This window comes from Phascolarctos cinereus, unplaced genomic scaffold (genome assembly GCF_003287225.1).
Source record: "Phascolarctos cinereus isolate Bilbo 61053 unplaced genomic scaffold, phaCin_HiC Scaffold_5;HRSCAF=322, whole genome shotgun sequence".
In the NCBI taxonomy this organism is placed as follows: Eukaryota; Metazoa; Chordata; class Mammalia; order Diprotodontia; family Phascolarctidae; genus Phascolarctos; species Phascolarctos cinereus.
Window position 1 is genome coordinate 241,956,240 of NW_027555958.1, and position 23,728 is coordinate 241,979,967.

Consider the following 23,728-nt stretch of genomic DNA (forward strand, 5'->3'; position numbering starts at 1 on the left):
TTTAATATTGATATTGCTTCGTTATCTATGGTACCTTTTATCATAATGTAGTTTCCCTGTTACTTCTTTTAATTAAATCTGTTCTAGCTTTAACTTTGTCTGATATCACGATTGCTACCCCTACTTTTTTTGCATTGGCTAAAGCATTTTATTCCAGCCCTTTATTTTAACTCTGTGTGTATCTCTTATTTTTAAATGTTTCTTATAAGCAGCATATTATTGGATTCTGATTTTTAATCCATTCTGCTATCTATTTCCATTTTATCAGTGAATTCATCCCATTCACATTCAAAGTTATAATTACTATTTCATGCCATCCTATTTTTACTCATTATTGTCCTTCTCAGCTTCTCTTTTTTACCCCGTCCCCTCTCTAGTTTACTTTTAACTGCTACCTTCCTGTTCCATGCCCTTTTAAAGAATCTCTCCCTTATCCTCTCCCCTAACCCTCCTTTTCCTTGTTCTACCTACTCCTCTAAGGGTCTCTCCCTTTTCTTCTTTCCCACCCTTCTAACTCTTAATCTACATACCCTTCTATATCACTGCCCCTTATCCTGTTCCCTCACCCTCTTATTTCTTTATAAATTTAGAAGACTTTTATATACATCTAGATGTGTATATTTAATCCAGATCTGATGAGAGTAGGATTCCAGCACTACTAGCCCTCCACCCCCACCTGATTCCTCTGTGACAGTTCTTCCTCTAATGCCTCATTTTTATGAGGAATTGCTCTTTTTACCTTTTTTCTATACAATTTTGCTTTTTAGAATCACCACATCATACTCAGCTCTTTCCCAATCTTTCTTTCAAACTACCCAATTACTGATGAGAGTCTTAAGCATACCACTTATGTTTCCAGGTATAAAAAGTAAACAGTTTGTCCTTATTGTATGCTATAAATCTGAAGACCTCAGGTAAAGCCTATATTGAAATGTGAGCCAAAGCCTAATTATGTGAGAAATAGATTTGCATAAATCTATAGCTTTAGTTCTGGGCCATTGATTAGACATTATAGTGATTTATGTACATGCCTTATTTCACTCTTCCACTCACATTAGGTTGTAATCTCTTTGAAGGCAATCTGTCTTCTATTTCATTTTTGTATCTTCAGTCTCCACCAGCGTTAGTAATAGCAATAGTAAATAAGTGCTTAATCAGTGGTTTTTCTAATTAATTGTCTTTCATATTGAATTAATTGAAATATTTCATGATTGAATGATTATTAATTGCAGGCAGTTACAGAAATTTATTCCTTTTGTTTTATATACTTGAAAGTTAGGGCCTCTTAAGGATATGGTGTCAGTTTATGCAAAACAACGTGCAAAGCCCTATGACTTGATGCTTCATTTTAAAAGATGAGATTAATGCTCAATTCTGAACACTGGAGCTTATTTCAGGAAGTTTCTGCTATTTTTCCATACACTATGTTGATACTCAGTTTTGCTTTTAAGGTTGGGAAAACCATCCAGAAATCTATGCGCCTGCATCCAAAAGGTTTTCTCCTTTAGGCAGAGGTAGGGGAGAAGAAGCAGTAGCTAGCTGGGGTTTTTTCTTTATGACATACTCTAGAATCAAAGCAGAATCATAGGATGTGAGAGCCAAAAAAAAGATATATTGTAGATAATACCCACCCCCATAACTTTATAGCTAAGGAAACTGAGACCCCAAGAAATTGTGACTTGTTCAAGGTCACAAAGTAACAAGAGTTTGAAGGGAGGTTCTCTGTCTCCATTCCAGCATTCCTTCTGCTAAATCACACTGCTTCTCTAAGATGTGTTCCACTTTGTTTAGTTATTGGCTAGCTGTGGTTTGTAAGACTGAATAAAGTTGGGTATCTGGCCCTGGGATTACTAAATTCTAATGAGTTCTTATCCTGGTTCTTCCAATAATTAGTTGTATGACCTTAAGTCAAAATTGCACTTTACTAACTCCTGGCCTTAGTTTCCTCATCTGGAAAATGAGAGGATAACCTCCAAGAACCCTTCCAGATCTAAAATTCTTTCATTCTTTGTTTGCTGGGTGGTGCAGGTTTAGGCTACCCTTTTCTAAGCAGAGACTTTCCCTCCTCTTTCCCTTGGGACCTAGGCTTCCATTTCTTCTGATTCTCACGAGGCTTTGAAGCTATTAGCTCCTTAGGGCCTAGAAACAGGGAATGATTTAATTCATCTGAAGATATGGTAGTGTATTTCTCATGACTCTTGTGGCTGACTGATTGATGTTATAGGATTTATAGTGGCTGATATTATAGAACTTAATCTTGTAAATCATAGATTATGGTGGGGGTAAGCCCCCAGGGATGCTCAGCACCTATAATCCCTTGGAAGAGGAAGGGCTCAGGGCCCTCCTGGGGAAAGCCCTAAAAATAGGACAATGTGGAGGGCAGATTTTGCCTAAAGTCTCAAGGCATTACATCATAGACCACTAAACTTCTTCATTCCCTAAGTCTCTTCTAGTGGGGCATCCTTTGCAGCTGCTTCTGCACCAAAATCACGAGTTGGATAAAAGGAAGAACTACTCCATTCTTTGCAGTCTTTCAGACAGCTTTCTATATGATTTGTGATTTGCTGTGTACTTGCCTGCGTGCCTAGCTCTAGGGTCAAGTATGTAGACAAATTCAAGAAAGGATAGTAGCCAGACCAGGGGAAGTTTCATTTAGTAATTTAATAATAACAATAATAATAATAATTAAAAAAGACAATACAAAATCCAAATGTTTCTTTTTACAAGTTCAGATACAATTTTTTCCCCAAGTGCAAAATACTTTATAACCGCATTGTTTGTTTAATGTTGATTGTGTCAGAGATGCTTCGAGTGGCAGTGGTGAAGACAGATAAACAGCATTTCAAGATTTCTTTTGCATTTAGAAATAAAAACAAAACCCCATAATGTCCCACATGGTCATTTGGGGACATTCAAACCAACCCTCACAGAAGGATGAAGTTTTTAGTTTGTTTAAAACTCATTCCACCTGAGCTATTTGGCTGGGCTTTAAGTAGGCTTAAGATTCCACTTGATAGCAGAACTAGGGGTTTCCTTACCTCCAATTAGGCCTTTTCTTAAATGATTCCTGGTCCTAATAAAGTCCTAAGACTAAGATGTGTTATCTAAGATGTGTTATCTTTGTATCAGGTCAAATCCCAGCAACTTCTTCAATCCATTTCCATTGTGCTCAGGTAGACTGGTTTTCTGAAGTCAATTAAATTTTTGCATCCCCCTTCTTCAGTTGAGGATGGTATTTTGGGACTCAAATGTCAGACAAAAGAATCTTAAATTCCTGAAAACTTCTCAGGGACATTCAAGGAAACAGTATCCTACCACATCCCAAATTTGCCTAAGTGTGATTATGGAAAGCACCTTCTTCAGAAATCAAACCCTAGTTTTGAACCAAAGCCCCCGGACTATATACCACATCTGCCCAAACAGTCTGACTAACTCTGACCAAATCCTGGGGAAGAGACTAGGGAGGGAAGTGCCACTGCCTGGGTCGATCACAGCTCAGCGTCTATGCCCTTAGAGGTTTCCAGCCTTTCTATTTCAGAATGAGGTGAAATGGAGGCCTTCCTAGCAAGCAAGGCCCATTGCAAGCTGCCCAAGAGTGTAGAACAAATCCCATCATCAAGGTATCAGTTGGAGTTTCACCTAATTTTATAAATCTTGTCCAATTTAGGGCTCAAGCCTGAACTGGTGTGAGAGAGAGAGAGAGAGAGAGAGAGAGAGAGAGAGAGACAGACAGACAGAGAGAGAGAGAGAGAGAGAGAGAGAGAGAGAGAGAGAGAGAGAGAGAGAGAGGCAGAAAAGAGAAGAGAGATGGGGTTTTAATTACTCTTTTGCCTTTCTGGCATGCCCCATATGTCCATCAACAGCCCTCTGGAAAAGCGCAATGATTTCTCATTCTCAGAATGATGCCAAGGTGAATAAAGCCCCAGTAGTCTTCTGGTCATGGGAAAGCTTCTTCCTATTGAGAAGCCCCTTGGATTCCATGTGAAGAGTCCCCATTTTGTTTCTTACCACCCACACTAGGAAGACATCTAATACACTGTGTGATTTAGGGAAGGTCAGTCAACACTCCCTGCATCATTGGTTTTCATTCCCTTAACAACTCTCTAAGTGTTTATCTGTTAACACTACTTTCTTGTTCCATCCCCAGAGTTGGTTCCCCCTCTGCATGCAGACATGAGAAACAGGTCATACAGTTGGGTTCTTAGTCATCTAGCCAGATATTTGGGGAGTTGCTGCCCTAAAGTAGGTTTTCAATGGTCCCTGTTGAACTGAGCTGGGCAAACAAGTCTACATTTTAGTACCCAATGCTTTCTTTGTTCTTAATATCAGAGGGACTCAGCAATCTGTGGAAGTCACTTGCAGGTTCCAGGAACCATAAAATTAGGAAGATTTGGGGGAAGGCAGGAAGAATCCAAATCCATATCAATTTTGAAGAAATCTAGCTAAAACCTGAGGAAGGCCTTGCAAATTGTTTTCTAAGATGGGAAATAGTAGGGGGAAGAGAATCAGGGAACTTTCCCAAACTCTTGTTGGCAGCTAATTAGGATGGTCAATTACATGAAGAAGTTTGCAAAGCACTTCCTGGGAAGTATGAATATGTTGGCCAGTGGATTTTTCTTCCGCTTGTACGTGGCTGCCTCCTTTCATCTTGCAACTTCAGAGTGGCTCACTTACTCCAGGAAATAGTCAGCCATCTAATCATGAAGAGCCACATAATGATGACTAATGCATGAAAAAAAAATGGATACTGGCCACAGGGCCCGTCCAAAGAAGTCCTGTCCCTTACTACTGAGTCCTAGGTGGGGAAGGAGGGAGGGAAATAGGCAAACAAAACTTTCTCCAATATTCTGCCTTAACTCCTTATTCTCTAGAAGTGACCCATAAAGGCTGGATGATATCCTGGGGACCCACTGTGACTACTTTTGGGGACTTGCAGGAGAAAAGAGGTGGATATAAATAGCATCTTTGGCAGCTGTGTTTAGGGAACATTGTGTTTATAGGATCTGGGGTGCATATTTTGGTTTCCTGTTTTCCTCTTCCCTTTGAAAAGCAGCACTTGAGGATAAAGCCCTTGAAAAAGGTTTAGAGGAAGATGCAGGGGTAGGTAGACTGGCTGAGGTCTGGTGACTTCCATAGCCTTATAGCTTGGAAGGAATCCCTTTCATGGTCCCTAGAGCCTTCCTGGCCATGGAGTCCTAAATCACCCCTTTCTGAACAATGCCTCCTGGTCTTCTACTGAAACCTTGGGATGTAATGTAACAAAGGGAAGGCAGAACAGTAAGGTGGTCCTTCCCAAAGTCCAAGGAAGAAATGGAAGCCACTCCTACTTGCAGTGGACAGCCAATAACCACTTCCAACAGTTCTCTGGAATCACAAGATCTTGAACTCTGCTCCCAGGGGAAGCGGGAGGAAAATGTTGCAGGATGGACTGAGCAATTGCTAGGACACTCTGCTTTCTGCTCTATCAGGTCTCCAGAATTCCTACCCTGTCTTTGAGCTATAGCCCTGGTCCAGCCTGGCCCATGCCCCTTGGATGTCCTCTAAGTGGCTGTTGGGGACTAAAAGATATTCCAGGTCTGAAAACTTCAGTACACGTGGTTCATGTGAATCAAAACCTCTTTTCTTCCATTCCAAACATACACTCTTCTTTCTTGGGCAGCTATAAATAGGGTTGTTTCTAAAAGAAAACAAAAGACAAAAAAAACCTCCCTCTAAATAACATAAAGACTCCAAAATGATTGCACTTATTAGATGTGGACAAGGTGGGTAAAAGGCTCTCCACATGTACACACATTCCTCTCGTTGCTCAGGGCCTGGGGCCAGGAGCAGGCAGCTCCAGTCCACAGGGCTGAACCCTCTTTGGTGGAGCCCATTGAGACACCTGGGGCTGCCAGGTATGGCCCAGGGTGGTTTCCCATCAGCAGCCATGGTTCTTTAAGGATGTGACTTAGGAAGTGGTGCAGGACTCCCCCAGGGAGCACTGGAATGGAAATAAGGGAGGATGGCTGAGCCAGGGGCTATAGGTTGGGGCAAAGGATTAGTGTCTGCGGTTAGTATTCAGGCATTCTGTAGTGTAGTCCTTTAGATTTTTTTTTCTTTTTTGGTGATGCTTAAAAACCCGGTTTCTCTTCTGTGGAGCTTTCTGTTTTCTCCTGGAAGCCACGGCAATGTGATCTGCACGGCAATTGCCCATACCTCATCTGCTCCTCATCATTTAGTTCAGAGATCACCAGCTTGGTGGTGAGTATCATTGTGAGCCCTTGAGTGGTAAAGCTCATGCAGAGCATGTGGAGGAAGGAGGAGGAATACTTGGACAATCTTGACAAGATGGTTGATCCACCCAGGTCTCAGTGATGGTGGTGGAGGGTGGGGTTGAGGGCGGTGCCCAAACTATGCCCCACAGAGGACCAGTGCTAGGGAAATGCCTTCAGGCCAAAGACTTCTTTGGTAAGACCCTGGGCTGCCTGAGTTGCCATGGGTTGAGGGATATATATCAGAGAGGAGGGGAGGATTCTGGCTCTAGACAGTCAGGGCACAGCCCTGAGAATGGCAGACACACCTTCCCTGCCTTGCCTCTAGGGCCCAATTGCCCTAAGACCAATTGCCTTCATGGACCCCCTCACCCCTTTCAAACTGATCCTGACCACAGAGCATGGGCTAGGGAAAAGGTCAGTTTGTGGGGCTGCTACTTCCATCCCTTAGGGGGAACAGAGCTAGCACTGAATGGCTTTTCCAACACTCAGGGAGCATGTAGGAAATGGAAGAATGGGTAAATTAGAGAGAGAAAGGCAGGGAGATGAAGGGACAGAATGGGAGAATAAGTAGTCTGCATAGTGAATATTTGTTTTCCCCAAAAAGAGAGTTCCTTGGTGGTAGATGGGGGCTGTTGGGCTATGAGGGTTAGGCAACCACGGAGCTTTGAAGCTGGGGTCTGTGGGGCTGGGGAGGGCTATTTGTAAGGTCGAAGGAAGCTGGAAACTTTGGAGCGTAGCAGCTTGATGAAAGATCGGGGTAACATCTCCTTGTGCTTCTCTGTGTACTTGAAGTAGTTCTGTGGGTGGGCTAGCACTTCAAAGAAGGCCTTGATGAGCTTCTTATCCTGCAGAGGACAATAGGGAGCCCTGAGTATATTAGCCTTAAAGCTATCAAAGTGGGCAGGCAAATGAAAACCAAGACTGGGACCTGAAAAATACTGTGCACATAGTAAGGTGTTCAACAGATATTTGCTGAGTTGGTTAATTGATGGCTTGGCTCCTCCTCCCCAGGCCTCCTTTTTAATCATTCTGAGCCCCTTGCCTGGTCCTTTGGACATTGGAAAGCACCTCCCATATCCTCCACTATTTAAAGATGGTATCCAAGGAATCCTCCTCATTTCCCTCTTTCCCCCCCCTCATTTCCTAGACTTCACCATCTCTAGAAACTCATCATTCCACAAGATGAAGTCAACTCAGAAACTCACACCTCCTCAGATAATTTCCAACCGTGGCTACATGATTTCATCATGCCCCTACATGCTGTGCAAGCTCCTTGACGGCAGGGACGATCTTTGTATCCCTAGTCCTTAGCATGGTACCCAGCACATACTAGGAACTTTAATAAACGTTTGTCAACTCAGACTCTGAGTCCTTGGAAGTCTGTTTCTAAGCCTACTACTGTGAGCCCTCCTCTGAATGAGTTTCCATTCTCTTCATCCTTGCTGTGGCTGTTCAGTTGTTTCAGTCATGTCTGACTCTCCATGACCCCATTTTGGGGTTTTCTCAGCACAGATACTGGAACGGTTTTCCATTTCCTTCTCCAGCTCATTTTTACTGATGAGGAGCTGAGGCAGACAGGGGTAAATTACCTGCCTAGGGACACACAACTAGTAAATGTCTGAGGCTGGATTTGAACTCAGGAAGATGAGTCTTCCTGATTCCAAGCTCACTGTTCTATCCGCTGTGCCATCTGGCTGCCTTTTCCATCATTACAGGAGATCAAAGAATCATAGAATGTTAAAGCTTAGAGTGGTCTTAGAAATGATTGAGGCTAGTATCTTCCTTATCTGGAGAGGAAACTGAGCTCAGATAGGAAATGGCTTCCCCAAAGTTTCAGGGCTAGTTAGTAGCAGAGTTGAGACTAAGAACCCTGCTGACTTCTTTTTTGGTCTTATGACTCTATAATCCTTCCAGTTACCTTCCTTTCCCTTAGCCTTCCCCCCACATACTTCCCCTTCTTTTCCTCACCTTCAGAATCTCTTGGTGGTTTTCAGAGGCATAGAGCCGACCATCTCGCACAATGTCCTCTACTAATTGTTCATAGTCCTCTGCAAAGCCAACAGATATGGTAAGGCTCCGGGATAGAGAACTTGCCTGCTTCCTAGCTCACTCCCTGGGCTTTCTTCTTGACTCTCACTGAACTCAAGAGAATATAAGCCCCCCACACCCCTGACCTCCTAACCATCATAGGTGACATAGGGTATCTGGAAGCCCCTGGCACTGTTGGCTTCACTTGTTTTGAAGTTGATCCAGAGCTTTCGGGAGCGAGCAGTGAAGGCAATGGGCCGCTCATAGGTCTGGCACGTCTCATAGGTGGTGATGGAGGATGGAGAGGCTGAGGATATAAAGAGTAAGGAGGTAACAAGGTGAGGAGAGGAGGTGAGCAGAGTTTGCCCCAGGAGGAGAGTTTAGGGATGAGAATTGGACAGAAAGCATCAGACTGACAAAACCTTGGGAAATTGAAGTTGTCATCACCCTCTCTCTCCTATCCCCTACCACTTACACAAATCTGTTATCCCATTGTGCTGGTGCAATGTCTCTGGTGCACTGGTACCAGAAAATATTAAAATGTTGGCATTTAAAATTTTTTAAAGGCAAAATTTCTAGGAAGGAGGGAAGCAGCCCCTGCTTCTCTTAGGACCTCCTTCCCTCAGTCTCTTTTCCCTGCCCCCCAGGTTTCTGCTCTTCTTTTCTTGGTCCTCCATATCTTCCCTCTTTGCCTTAGTGCCTGGTTCCTTCTCCCACCCTTTTTAGCCCTCCCCAGCTTCCTCACTCCAGCATGACTTTGCTACTACCCACAGTTCTTGCGCATGACAAGGACATCTCCGCACTCATCCTCGGAGGGCAGGAAAATCTCCGGCACTACAATGAGGATCTTTCGCTTAGGTGGTGGATTGATGTTCCAGGTGCACTCTACTCCTGCTGGGTAGTTGCCAGGGTAGTTGGGGGATTCGATATATCCAGTGAACTCTCCTATCTCCCCACCACACTGGCGATCTGTGGCCAAGCCCAGGTGGATAGGGCAGGAATGAGAAGAAAAGTGAGTGTTAGGAGAGTTGAGATGGGGAGAGAATGCAAGGATGTAGAAGGATTTCATGGGGGAATCTGAAAAGGACCTCTTAGGGGGCAGAGGCTGTGATCAAGTGCATGGTTTGTGGGTTACCATGGTGCCAGTGTAGTTACCTTCTTAGAGTGACTTGATGGTCATAGGATGATTCTGGGATCACTTTCCAAGTTCTTTATTTATCTTTCTTCCTGTCTTTCTTTTCCCCAACCTCCCTGCCTCCCCAGCACCTGCTCTCCAAGGAGGATTTTGCTATGACAGTGTATATGAGAGTATTAAAGAGGCAGAAAGAGAGACTTCCTTGCCTATTACTCCTCTAGCCCTATCCCTTCTTGTTCTAGTCCCCTCCAACTTTTCCTTATGTGTCTCATTCCTAGCCCTATCCACCTTCCCTATCCCTGCCAAACCGCTGCCTCCAATCACTTCTGCTCCCCTCTACCATCATCCACTGTCCCCTTCCCTATCACTTGATCCTGACACTTACTTTTACACTGGGTCACACTGGTAGAGCCATCAAAGTCAGTGCTGGTGTTTCCCGGGCAACGTGTGCAGAAGTTCTGGCGAAATTCAGGTTGGTAGGAGCCCAGGGCACAGCGGATACAACGATGGATGCTGGTATTATAGTAGTGACCAGGGGAACACTGGACTGTGGAAGAAGAGATAGGCAGAGAAGGTCAAGTATGTCTGGGGAGGGAGCATGGATGCTAAACTATCTCAGGAGTCACATATACAGTGACCTGCATGCAGTAAGCTAAGAGTCAGCCTTTCATGCAGTAGTCTCTAGGCATGGAACCATAGTATCATCCAGTCTCATGGGGTGGGGGTGCATAGGACACCAACTCGAGCAGCGCCTAGAGTCCTGTCCTGCCTCCTGATAACCCTGTGTTCATAGGTTTCCTATGTCCCACCCGTCTTCAACAATAAAGATTTGTTGCTTTGAGCTGAAGTGAATTGGGATGCAGGAGACCAGAATTATTTTTCAGGCTCCAGCCCTACTGAAGGGCCTCAACTGTCCCTCCCTGTACTTAAGTTTCTCTATTTAGGGACGGCACCCTTTGATGGAGGGCAGTTAGGTGGCACAGTGGACAGAGTACCAAGTCTGGAGCCTGGAAGACTCATCTTCTTGAGTTCAAATCTGGCCTTAGACATGTATTAGCTATGTGACCCTGGGCAAGTCATTTAACCCTGTTTACCTCAATTTTCTCATCTGTAAAATGAGCTGGAGAAGGAAATGGCAAACCAATCTGGTATTTTTGCCAGGAAAACCCCAAATTGGGTCATGAAGGGTCAGACAGGACTGATAATGGCAGAACGACAACAACAACAGCAACCTTTGATAGGCCATCTATCTAAAGTTGTGTCCTTTTTTTTTTTTAAAGACTCTGAACATATGCAGATTTTTCACTAATGCAGGCAGGTATGGCAGTGTTTTGATAATTATTGCAGACAGTTTATGGAGATGGAGGCAATAGGTGGACGTGAATGGTGCCAATTCTGATGACCAGGGGTGTAGGACTGTACCTGATGATCTTTGAAGTAGGTGGGTGGTGATGGGCCAATAGGAGTGTTAATCAGTGATGGGAAGGGAGCATGGGGCAGTATTTACTGGCCTGTGGGTGCACTCGGTTACTGCCCCACTTCCCTCCCAAGGCTGTAGTGAAGTGAAGGATTATGCTTTGAAAGTAGAGATGAAATTTGGAATTTCAGCTGGTGTGGGGGCAGGGGTACGTGTGCCTTGTGAAGTTGAGAGGCAATCTGACTGAGTGAAGAGAGTCAGAGGATCTTGGTTCAGATCCTGGTTTTGCTGTATGTTATCCGTTATGACCTTGGGCAACTCATTTACTCTCTCTGGGCCTTAGTTTCCCCATCTGTAAAAAGAGTTGGTCATAAGGAGTTTGTAGTTCACATACCTTTGGTGTCACAGTCTTGGAAGGAGACAGCCCCTTCATGCTTGGTGGTGAGGCCCCCACCACATGGGAAGCACAGTGTTCGTCCTGACTCAGGCTGGTAGGTGCCACGTGGGCATTGCTGGCATGGTTTGAACCCATCTGCTGAGTACTGACCTGGTGGGCACTGACCTGCAATAAGCCAAGGGCCAGACTCTGATGGGGGCGGTCCTAAGGCCCTGCCCATAGGCTCACCCAGTCCCATGGGGCAGGGGCGCATGGGATACCAGCTAGGGTAGCAGCCTATGGCTTTTTCCTGTCCCCTAGGGAACTTCATGCCCATGGGCTTCCCTTATCCCACCCCTCCCCAGGCTGGATTGCTTGTTCCCCTGGCACCTGCACATGTGGTGATGTTGGTGGCTCCGAGGGGCCCATGGGCATCACTCCCAGGGCATAGGTCGCAGGAGAGCTGCCCTTCCCTCTCCTGGAAGGTGCCTGGTGGGCATGGCACACACTGCTCCGTCTGGCCGTGGTAATACGTTCCCTGCGGGCAGCTGACTGAGGGAGAGTCGGCCGTGGTAGCCATCCCCCCCCCAGCCCTAGGACTGCCCTCCCACTCCCCAGAATTAGGACCCCCTCCCCGTGGGAGGGAAAAGTAAAATCTTATTTGGAAGGTGTGTGATATAGGTTGAAGCCATGTATAGGAGGGATGGAGTAGTAAGAGAATATGAACCCAGCCTGGTGTGTGTGTGTGTGTGTGTGTATGTGTGTGTGTGTGTGTGTGTGTGTGTGTGTATATATATATATATATATATATATATACACACACATATATATATATATATATACACATATATATATACATATATATATACACACATATATATATATACACATATATATATATATATGTTATATATACACACATATGAAATCTTAGTATTCTGAGATCCAAGGGACATGGGTAAGACAGAAGGATATGGAATGGTCATGGTTTGGGAATTTGGAAAGCCATAAATTGGGGCAATTCAAATACTTAGGAATAACGAGGGGGGTAGCCTCAAGAATCCAAGCCTGTTTCCTATCCCAAACTAGCCCCTGCTTTGTACTCCCCCCAGTTTTGTATCCCCATTACACTCTCTTACCACACTTGACCCCAGTGTGATGCTGCCCAGGCGCACAGGCCTCTGCCTGCTCCACTCGCTCCCCAGCTGGGCCTGGCTTGTGTGCCAGCTCATAATCCAGGCCCGCAAGGCGCAGTAGGAAGCGATCCTGATTGATAGATTTCCTTAGCATCTTCAGTGACCCCTTCAGCCGCCGTTCCATCCTCTGTCGGAGGCAAGGCAGCCCACAGCTTGCTGTGGAAGGAAGCAGCTGTGAGCAGGAGGGCATGTGTGTCGATTGGGAAAACAGCTATGAATGGGGAGGGGGTCAAGAGGAATGGCCTTGTGCAGGAGGATCTAATGAGGAGCAGCCAGCAGCCAGGATGGGACAAGTGCAGGAGTAGCAGCTATAAGTACGTAGTGGCTAGGGATAGGAGTGGCTCTCATGATCCTTACTCCTCTCTTTCCATCCCTTATTCCTCACCCCCAATGTCCTTGTGTGCCCAGCTCTTCTTGTTGGGTCTTCCTGTCTCATGCCTCCATTTCTAACCTTCCATGCTCCCTCACTCCCTAGCTTCCTCAGTTCTACCTGTAGTTTCTTCAGCTTTGACTTCAGCCTCTAGTTCCAGAGTGAGACGGGTGACTTCCTTTCCAGGAGGAGTCCGGGCACGGCGTCCTTTCCCTTTACGGGATGAATCACACTTCAAGTGGATAAAGGAGACATGGCAATCGGAACAGGGAGTCCCACCTAGAGAAGAGAACAATTCAGTCACATCCTAGATCCCCAATCCTAAAATCCATCTCAGTTAAGGAAAAGAAGCCTGTTCAGATGCTTATGTCCTGTTTCTCAATCTCCTGCATCTAGCTTTACTTTTTAGACACAAGACTGGAAGTCTTGGAAGGGTTGGAATCCTCTGGAAAAAAAAAAAAGAACCCCTCTCCTGTCTCTTGCCCATTCTGTTTGTAGGGATCTCTGCAAGTGACTCTTCTTTTATCTGATCTGACTCAGACTCTGGAGCATGAAGGACCCATAAGTTGGAGAATTTATGGGGCATCAAGTTATATCTGGAGGATAACCAGGAACAGAGCCTGGAAGAGCACAGGGACTGAGGTGGGGAGGGAGGTAGAGCGTGGTACTTCAGTGTACATAAATTGAAAGAACATTAGGGTCGGAAGGGACAGATCATCTAATTCAGGTTTGGGTTTTATTTTGTTCTTTAAACTTGAGTTCTGTGAACTTGGTTTTTCGATAGTTTGATAGCTATATTTTAGTATAATTGGGTTGCTTTTGTAATCCTGTGTATTTTATTCTCTGCATTTAAAAGCATTCTTAGAAGGGGCCCACATTCTTTACCACAATGTCAGAAGGGTCTGTGACACAAAAGGGTTAAGAACTCCCTGATCTAGCCCAACTTCCTCATTTTAGAGATAAAGAAACAGGCCCAGAGGGGCAGTGAATTGCCCAAAGTCACAGCATAACTAGTGGCAAAGCAAAGGAGCAGGACTCGGGTCTCATGACTCCCAGTTCAGTGCCCTTTTTATGACGCCTCCTGCCTCTTGTTCCACGAAGGTGGGCATCTAGAATCCTGACCTGGTGCCGGCACTCTGCCTGCCTCCTCCAGCTTGCCCTTGTTTCGAAGGTGCAGGCGACACTTGGCATCTTTAATCTTGAAGGAAGCTCGCTGTTTGACAGATAGCGCACCTGTTTCTAAACAGAACATCAAGGGTGCAGATGAATCTGAGTGCCAGCCCCGGGCTTGGGGAGGAGGAGAATGAGTATCTCATGGGGGTGACGAAGGAAGGGAGCGAACTAGGGATCTGGAGGATATGGCAAGACATGGGAACTGAAGGGTTGAGCAAGAAGCCGGAAGCAGGGAGTCTGTAAGGTTTGAGGAGGAATGCTTTAGGAGAGATTACAACAAGACACAATGGTGATCAGTGTGCAGCGCTAAAAGCATCAAGGGAATTAGGATTAGGGAACTTTAGAGCAGGTAGAGAGGAAATGAGGCTTTCCAGAGAAGGCAGCTGTGGGAATTGGGATGGGGGCTCACCAAGGCAGTGGTGGGGACTGGTGGTGTTACCATTCCTGGATTGGGAGGAGCGGGGACTGGGTGTGCCACAGCTTACCATGAAGCCGTTCTCGGATTCTGGGGGGAGGAGCATGTTACAGATCTGACCCACTCCCCACCCCCAAAATCTCACGGTGCTAGAAGAACCCCAGGGAGAACAGAGTGATGGTCTGGACCTCCCTGGGATCTTTCCAGATCTCTTCCCTCACCACCCACAGTCTTCTCATCAGCAGCTCATTTACCTGGCAGAAATCGAGCCCGGGAGGGGCAGGTCAGAGCACAAGTGTCCTTCTTGCCTGACCTGCTACAGCTGAGCATGGCCCGAGGGGCACCAAGGCTGCCCTGGCACTTCACCAGCTCTGGGAGGAGAGACACACTAATGTATGTATTGGCCAGAGCGGAAGTAGGAGTAATAAGGTAAAACAGACATTTTCCCACTTTAGGTCCCATCACTTCAGCAAAGTAACAATCAACTATAATTTATTCCACTGTTTCTATGTCTTAGGGGCTCTTTGCTAGAACCTTCTTTTCTACCCTCACCTGATCAGAATGGGAGCCTTACCTTTTACAGTCACTGGCTCAGGATGGGGAGCATTATTCCACCTGCCACCCCATTGCTCTTCCCCGCTCCCTAGTCCCTAGCTCTCAAACTCACTGGAGGCAGTGCCCACCACAGCCAGCAGAGGGCATTACACACCTGTGCAGTCCTTGCCATTCCAGTGCAGCCGTCCCTGGCCTGAAGGGCAGGTGCACTGATAGCTCCCAGGGGTGTTGATGCAGCCAAAACGGCAACCTCCTCGGTTAATGCTGCATTCGTCCACATCTGGAGATAAAAGGAGGACCTCAGGACGCTGGCGTGAGGGAGGCAATGCTGGGGCATGAGGGAGGCAATGATGCTTGGCAGAAAGGGGCTCTTGGCCAAACCCTGACCTAGTCACACCTCAAGTTTGCTTTTATTTGCTTTCTCATAAGTTCTAACCCTAGAGCTATTCTAAAATCAGTAACAGAGATGAGCTGCCAGTGAAAAGCTCCAATAGGCACAGACTTATTAAAAAGTGAATTCCCTAACCCTGCCTTCAAAGCTCCTTCTCAGCTCTATTTCTCAGATGCCCATGCTATGAAAGGGATGGACTTGTCCTATTCTCAACCAAATCAACTGCAGGACTGGGCTGTAGAGTCAAGGGGAAAGGTTAGGAGGAAGCTCTATTACGGGCAGGACACTATGATCAGACATTCAGCTGCTTATAATGTAAACAGGAACCTTGGGCATATGGCTATTACCTAATTATCACCTTTTCCCTCGGCATGTAATCCCTAGTCCTTCCTCCCAGGAAGGGGGAGGGTTTAAGTACTGGTAAGTTTGGGCATGTCAGACATGGTCCAGACAACAGATTAACATCTGTAATTAATGTGTAATAACTTACTGTCCTCTGAGATCTAGCCTAGCTAAGTTCAGAGAGGCTTCTCATCAGAGAACTGGCCACCAGCATTTCAGGAACACTATTTACTAAGACATGGAGGGATTGCAGCCTGTACCAGTAGAGGGAGCACTCATATCATATGTGCTTGGGCTGAGTCCTTGGCTGTCTCCGAGTATGTTTGGGAGGAGGACGTTGTATTTTGTGATCTAAGGCTATTTGGAAGGATACTGAGCATCAGTCTTATGGACTTAAGGATAGTGAGGACAGCATGAGTGGCTAGGTCCATGTGTTTCCAAGTACTGGCACCACAGTAGATATTTATGAGATATTGGCCACATGGGATGTTTGCCCATGGCCTGGGAATGATGACTGAGTTCTGTCTGAACTTGCAGCACTCTATGCCTTCTAACTTGGAGGTCTGAAGTATACATCAGCTTCTCCCTCTGAGCCCCCAGCAATCTCCCCATCCATGCTGTCCAGAGGAATTGAAGATATCAAGGGCAGACATGATATGATGGTGAGTTATCATATGGAAATTCCTATAAAGGTGGGTACATATTGGGGATCCAGGAGTCCTACCTCTCAGAACCTGTCCTAGTCTTTTCTTTTTCATCATAATTCATTCAGGCACCAACACACATGTACATACGCTTAGAAGGATGGAGCAGGATTGGTTCATTTGGTGAGGTAAAGAGGCCACACTGGGTTGATGTAGGTTAAGGGCCTTGGGTGGGCTAAGGAAGGCATGAAGGGCCAGGAGATAAAGATCAGCTTGGGTTAATGGCAGAAGGTCTCGGGCTCACCCCCACAGTGGGTGAGCCCATAGAGCAGGTAGCCTCGGTGACAGAAACACTGGAAGCTTCCTGGGGTGTTGACACAGATGTGGTCACAGGTTCGGTCAAAGGAACATTCATCGATATCTGGAGGCGAGATTGGGCATAGTTGAACAGTGTTCTCCAGGGATTTAAGCCCCTGAACTTGTGCTCTGGCATCTAGACCCCATGCCCATCTCTACCACCTGTGAGGACAGACTGAGAATGGCAGAACCGAGCCACAACCCTCCATCCCCAAGAGGGAGTCTGTGTCCTTCATGGATCCCTGCCTAGATTTTGGAGGAGGGAAGAGTGGCACCAGAAGGCGAGGACTAAGGAATTCAAAGGGTTCAGGTCCGAAGGGACCAGGGAAGAAGGAAGGGGATGTCATGTCACTGGTTACTGTAGTGCCTACCTGGTTTTGGATGCCCACCTTCCCTCTTCCACCCCCCACCCAAATGAGAATTCCCTGCTTCTTTGCCCCTAAGTCTCTGCCCTTCATCCCCACAGTCCCTCTCCTAACCTGCTCCCTTGACCCCGCTGCCCAAGCTTGTACTCACCCTGGCAGCTCCGCTCATTGATAAGCAGCTTGTAGCCTTTCTTGCAGCTGCATTCGAAGCTGCCAACTGTGTTTCTACATATGTGGTCACAGCCTCCATTGTTCAGGCGGCACTCATCTATGTCTGAGTTGGAGGGATTTTAAGGATAAAAACAGGGAGAAGCAAAGAGATGAATAAGGGAAGACCCAGAAGATTGAGGGACAGAAAAAAAAAACCCCAACAACACACTGTAACGAGGGAGAGTCATAGTGAGTCAGAGGACCTGGGATAAGCTCTGGCTTACTTAGGTTCCATGCCTGCCCTTCTCATTCCTCTTTCTTCCCTCCTCCCTCTTATTCTAAGGGAGTCTGTGCATGAAAGACTCCTCCTCCTTCCTGGGACTGAGTTCCTAGATGAGGAGTTGGGGGTAGGAGAGAAGATGACCACTAAGCTCTCAAAGAGTAGACTAGGACCCCAAGAGAAAAAAAGGGCAGGGTCTAGTTGGAGAAGGAAACTGGGGACCATTTAGCCTCATCTTTCATTCTCCCTCTCTACCCATGAAGGTGGTTGAGAGGTGAAATAGGGAGTTTCTTCCTTTACTCCTTGGCAGTGGGAAGGACCCTGAGGAGGATGAGGAGAGGGGCCTGAGTAAGGGACACTAAGATGAGAGTTGAGAGGTGGGTGGTGTAGAAAGCTCAGTGGGAGGAGAAACTGGGAAAGGGGCCAGGTTGGGAGGGAGAGATAGAGGGAAGCCAGCGATAGGTAACTGAGGGGGTGATCGGAGGCCAAGCAGGGGGACTAGGCTGGGAGGGTTCTGGAGAGAATCAGGCCTGAGGCAGCTTTCAGCACTGGCTTGGAGAAGGCGGAGTAGGGTTGCTTCCTTCCCGAGGTCAAGTTCCTTGAGTTGGTGACAGACAGGACCCAGGCTACTCACCTCTCAGTTGGGAGCATAGGAAGGAGTGCAGAGGGCAGACTTCTACTCTGTTCTTAACATACCTGTCAAAAGTCCTCCCAAGCCGGAAGCCCCCTAACTCTGGCTGTCTGACCTGTGTGCCCCACCCCTCCCTCTTCTTCTGTGGCAGCTGTTCCACAGAGAGACACAATGAACAAGGCCAAAAAGCTTATAGCAGCCCCCACTGCCTTTTCCTGGGAAAAGGAGGGGATGGTGGGGAGGAGGAATAGAACAAAAGATGACGGGTCAGTGCTTTCAATAGGACTCTTTCTTCCCCATGGAATTAGCTATTAGAGGAGTGGAGAGGAAGGGGAATGGGAGATAACTGTGGAATAGAAAATGTGGGGAAATACCTCCACAGATTTTTAAGGGGAGTAAGGCTGCAGAGGTAACCTCATCAAAACAGGCAAAGAACATGCCTATGACATCAGGTGCCAGGGCACAGCCAAGGGGTGAACTGCTGTCCTCTGCCTCCCCTTTTCCCCTGTCCTTGCTTTCCAGACTAGGAGTGGGCCAGTTATTATGGGCACAATTCCTTAACAAGGTGGGGTGGGGGAAAAGAGAAAGGTTAGGAGGGGATGATAGTGTGGTGAAGGATGTAGGGCAAAGAGGAGAAAGAAAAGAAGGGATGGGATTAGGAAGTGGGTAGAATGGAGGGAACAGTGAAGAGGATAGAAATAGATTGTATTAGTATACCCCTTAAACTGAGCTGAGAAATATGGATAGAAGAACTGGAGCTGTAAAAAATGGAGTGACACCATGGCATAATTAAAAAAAGGACTGGAATGGAAGTTGGGAGACCTGGGCTCTAGTCTTTGCTCTGCCACTAATGAACTGTGTGATCTTTGAAAGTCACGTCAGCTGTCTAGAACTTAGTTGTTGTTGTTTTTTGGGGGGGGGGAGAAAAAAAAAATATATATACACACACACACACACATATATAATAGTATGTATATGTATGTATATATGAAATTTAATTTAAATAAATTTGAATTATATATAATTGAAATAAATGAAATTTAATTTAAATTTATATATATATATTTCAATCCTCAAAAATCTGCCTTCAATCCCAGCTCCTCAACCTCTTTGTCTCCACTGAGAACTAAGACTTGGTTTCTTAGTTTGAAAAATGAGGGGTTTTGAGAAGATGATGTCTTAAGTTCTCTTCTAGTTCCTAAATACCATAATTCTATAATAGTGTGAGATAGAGTTGGGGGTGGAGTGAGCAGGAGTATCTGCTAAGAAGAATTTTTGACATGTATGTTAAAAAAGTCCACCCTTTCTTCTACTCTTCCCACCCCCAAATGGGGAAGTGGGTAGCCTGGGTCCTGTCCATCACTAGCTGTAGGTCAGAGATAGGTTTTCTGTTCTCTGAAGTTAGAGGGTCCTCCATGGACATAAGCTAGGGAGACTTGGAACCAACTGTTATGGGCTTGGATGCTATAATTGGGAGGAAGTGACCCCTGGCTCATGATCTCTCCCCTACCCCCCACCCCTGGCCTGTGTCCTCGTCAGGGGTTTCCTTACCTTTGCAGGTCTTTCTGTCAGACTGTAACATAAAGCCCACAGGGCAGCTGCAGTGGACACCAGTAGCCGCATCATGGCACTTGCTGTCACATCCACCGTTGTTGACAGCACATGTCTCTGTTTTTTTTTGGGGGGGGAAGTGGGGGAGGAGGGAAAAGAATGTTATTGACCAGGAGAGGCCCCCAAACTCAAGGTCAGTGGAGGCAGTGGGGTCCAGAATGGGAGGCCTCAGCCCACTCAGTGCCCTCACTCAGTCTTAGGAGAAATCTTGGAGTCCAGGCTCCCATCCCCCTCTCCTTCCCCCCTGCAAGTGCAGCCAAGCAGTCAGCTTCCCTGCCCCCAACTTGATTGAAACAAGGTGGACAGCAGTGAGGCAGGTACAAGCCAGAGCTGTCAAGCAGGAATGTGCTGAAGGGGGGTGGGGGGGATGGGAGAAGTTTAAAGGGGGAAAAAGTCAAGTAGGGGTGGAGGGAGCTAGAGTGGGTCTGTCTCTCAGCAACAAAGATGAGTAGATAGGGCTCCCCTTTCTTCCCATCCTCCATCCCCTTCTTTTAAGACTGGTGGGGGTGGGGTAGGGGAGAGAGTTTAACTGAGGCTCTGGGGGAGGGGTAGGTCTAGGCACCGACTCTTAAAGGACTGGGCCTGGTATCCTCAAGTCCTTAGCCTGGCAAGGAATTGCCAGAGGTCACTGAGTCCATTCCTCCCCTTCTTCAAGTCCCCTAGGCTGAAAAGTGCCCATTCATCTTTAGAGGAGACACCACAACATCTAGTGGTTCCAGTGATTTCCACCCCTGGGCATCTGAAAATGCATCTCATCTAACCTAAAGCCCTCCCAGTTTAGGCCTATTTCCTGTTGTATTGTCCTGGATGGAATCGAGCCAGATGCTCTTGAGCTCATAAAGGCATTTTCTCTCCTCATTTCATCAGGAAGGACATATGTAGGGTTTGGGGGAGGATGGATTTGGGAGAGAAATGTTGCAGAGAGGAGGGAACATCTTGGGAATATGGGATGAAAGAGATGGAGAGTCACAGAGCCAAGAGATCATTTGAGACCTAATAAAAACCATTACTTTCAAGCTATATTCCTTCTGTTACCTCTGCCCTGATTCTATAGATCTTCCAGTCTTGGAAGGAATCAGTATCTGGGGAAAGGTAAAGGGTTGAGGCTGGTCCCTCTCTTTCCTGAAGCCTGAGCAAGAGCAAATAGGTTTAAATGACAACAGAAGAGATTCAGATTAGATGTAGGGAAAACTGCCTGCTTATAACCATGCAAGGTACTGAAAATAGGGGGCCCAATGAGGTCGTGGGCTTTTCTCAAACCTGAGACTCTCCTTTAAAATGAGAGATCCTTAGGTTTTAGCTTTAGGGGAGTCACAAATAAAGAATCCCTGCAGCAGCAACAGAAGCTTGGGAACCAGGACATGGAAGAGATGAGCTCTGGAGGCTGCTGCCAGCTTGAGTAAACTTTGACCCACAAGTTCAGGCCCTACCCATCTTACTGTGGGGAGCAGGACCAGGATTCAGAATGTCCTGGGAATACTTCACTTCTGCCTCTCTACTCAGAGCTCCCTGACATGTCCCATCCCCTCCTTGTACATGGAGCCTGGACCATGACAAAGGGATGGTATTTTATTCAAATTAGTTGCAGTGCTTTTATCCAACTCACCTCCTCTCTCATCCTACCTCCTAGATTCTAGTTTTGCTCTGTTTTATTTCTCCTTGACTTTCTGAAAAGGCGAAATAGGATCTAAATGGATGCAGGACTGCTTTGGGATATCCTTTATCTCATTCCCAGACTCAGACTCTCTCAGGTTGATTTTGAGAACTTTGGAATAGAACCCTGAAATCTTCTCCAAACCCCAACTTTGACGTAGGAGCTAATGTTCTGAAAGTGGGACTGAACCCAAAAGCCTCAAGTGAGGGGAATTGGAACATTATTTCAGATACCTTCTTAGGGTCCTAAGGAGGAAGTGATACCCTAGGGGTTTAAGGTAGACAACACTGCTGAGAAAAAAATGCCTCCAAGATGGTCCCAGAAAGCCAAGCACTAGCTACTGTAATGAGAGCAGGGCAGCCACTTCCAGGTGACTAGAACAGCACCAGGGTCAGGTCAAGAGAATGGAAGTCTCTCATCCTTGGGCTCTCTCCAGTTCACCAACCCTTGGCTTCTTGAAAAAAACACCGGGGGGTTCTAGAGGGCTAGGGAGTTAGGAGAATGGAACTGGAGGGATCAGGGGCCTGAGAAGCAAGCACCTTTGGGGAAGGATGGCCTCTGATTATCAGCATCCTCCTTCCTGGTTACATACAGAGGTGTGTAGGGTGGAGCTGACTGTACCTTTAGCTGTACAGAAGAATGTAGGAAAAGATAAGAAATGACAGCTATGTCTGAGGGACAGTTAGAAACTCAAAGGAAAAGTAGGTGAGGGACTCATTGGGGGCGAAGGGAGGAAGGAAGAACAAAGAGGGGGAAGGAAAGCAGAGGAAATAAAGAATAAGGACAAGCAAGACCGACAAAGATTCTTTGGCCAGCTCTTGGGGACCCAGGATTCCTGCCACCCAGGTTCCCTCCTGTCCCCTCAGTAGGGCTTATGCCCAGGTTGCCAAGGTGAGCCTGGTTGGTAGGCTGGGGCCCAGCCAGGCCTACGTGGGGGCAGGCCTGGTGGGGCATGCAGTTAGTGGGAGCCCCAGCGGATTAGCCCCTCCCCGAGCAAGCGAGCGAGAGAGCATGGGAGCATGGAGAGAGCAGGTATATTTACCATTAGAAACGGCCTGGGGGGGGATGTGCTGCTCTAGCCGCCTTTCCCCTGTTTGACATTGTAAAAAAGCTGTTTAGATGATGGGCAGGAGACATCTGGCCCTGTGAGCCCTGGCTCCTGCCCTGAGGACTGGAGCCAGCAGAGCTCCAAACAATGAATCCTGGGATTCTTATAGCCACTTTATCTCCAGAGCCCTCTTCCTTTCTGGCATCTGATTTTCCTAACTACACCACACAGGGGCTAGGTTCACCCTCCCAATGTTATAGTTGGGAAATTCAGGGTCCAGAGAGTTAGGTCATTCATCTAAGGTTACACATCACATTGATGGTAAAGATATGGACGACACTCCCATTTCCCAAATCCTAGTTGAATGCACTTTACTTGTCTCTGAGACTAATTGTCTCAGTCTTCCTAAATAGACTAAGGGCGCTATCATCCCCAAACATTCTTCAATAGGCTCCTTCCACTAATAAACTTGGAATGGGGAGAATGTGGAGAGCAGGAGAAAGACAGAAAATTAACTCTCTAGGGGAAGGGGAGAGGTGTTGGAAAAGGGACCAACTGTAGTTCAGGGAAAAACCACATTCTCTTTTGGTTGTGAGATAAGATAGCAGAAAAGGATACAGGAATTAGAATGGCACTCAAGCTAAACAGGCATATCAACTGTGTAACATCTTTGGTTTTTTTGTTTGTTTGTTTGTTTGTTTTTAAAGCAAGCCTGACTCTGGGGTATCTGCATAAAAAGAAACCAGTCAATTTCTCTACCAGGCTTAAGACTGGCCCAGACTATGACCAAGAATCTGTTCTGAGCTTGGTGATTTAGGAGGGCTATGAGGACATGTGGGACAGGGGCAGAGAGCCCCAGAAAATACTGGAAGGTGGGGGAAGGGAAAATGAAAGAAGAGTAAATAGTCCAGCCTGAAAAAGTGAAGTCTTTGTGAATACCAAAAAAATATCTTAATATATGTAGATGAATGCATAGAGAGAAAATGAAGTGGCAGGGATTTAAAATTAAAATAAGGAAGAACCATGAGGGATGTTAGTCCTTCGAACAGGTGACTAAGGGAAGTTGTACCAAAAAAAATCATGGAGATCTTTGAGTACAGAAGGACAGTCCTGTTCTTGGGGTGTGGAGAAGGGGCAGCATTGCCTAAGGTATAAAGGCTGGATCTCTGGGACAGGGAGACTGTTGATATTGAATGTTACATGAGGTACACATCATCATGACCAATTAAGACATTCCCCCTTCTCCTTTCTAGCTGTGTGGTCTTGGGCAAACACACTTACGTCTCTGGAACTCTAGTTGCCTTATATCTATAAGAGCAGTACTATAGGTTGAGGG

At 46.5% G+C, this 23,728-nt stretch overlaps 1 protein-coding gene across 1 annotated transcript in view; it reads right to left on the reverse strand.

The window, feature by feature from the left end:
- Positions 1-2,646: 2,646 nt before the first annotated feature.
- The window catches only part of SCUBE3 (signal peptide, CUB domain and EGF like domain containing 3), a 53,287-nt gene continuing 32,205 nt past the window's right edge, over positions 2,647-23,728 (reverse strand). Inside the window, exons 7-23 of the mRNA XM_020999564.2 lie at positions 22,387-22,434; positions 19,631-19,747; positions 17,170-17,292; positions 16,601-16,717; positions 15,074-15,199; positions 14,619-14,735; positions 14,359-14,454; positions 13,899-14,015; positions 12,897-13,055; positions 12,350-12,562; positions 11,601-11,762; positions 11,229-11,396; positions 9,803-9,964; positions 9,054-9,251; positions 8,437-8,589; positions 8,223-8,302; positions 2,647-7,099 (exon numbers count right to left, since the gene is read on the reverse strand). Of these exons, the coding sequence (XP_020855223.1) occupies positions 6,950-7,099; positions 8,223-8,302; positions 8,437-8,589; positions 9,054-9,251; positions 9,803-9,964; positions 11,229-11,396; positions 11,601-11,762; positions 12,350-12,562; positions 12,897-13,055; positions 13,899-14,015; positions 14,359-14,454; positions 14,619-14,735; positions 15,074-15,199; positions 16,601-16,717; positions 17,170-17,292; positions 19,631-19,747; positions 22,387-22,434 (2,306 nt within the window). The 3' untranslated portion in view covers positions 2,647-6,949. The remainder of the gene's footprint in view (positions 7,100-8,222; positions 8,303-8,436; positions 8,590-9,053; positions 9,252-9,802; positions 9,965-11,228; positions 11,397-11,600; positions 11,763-12,349; positions 12,563-12,896; positions 13,056-13,898; positions 14,016-14,358; positions 14,455-14,618; positions 14,736-15,073; positions 15,200-16,600; positions 16,718-17,169; positions 17,293-19,630; positions 19,748-22,386; positions 22,435-23,728) is intronic.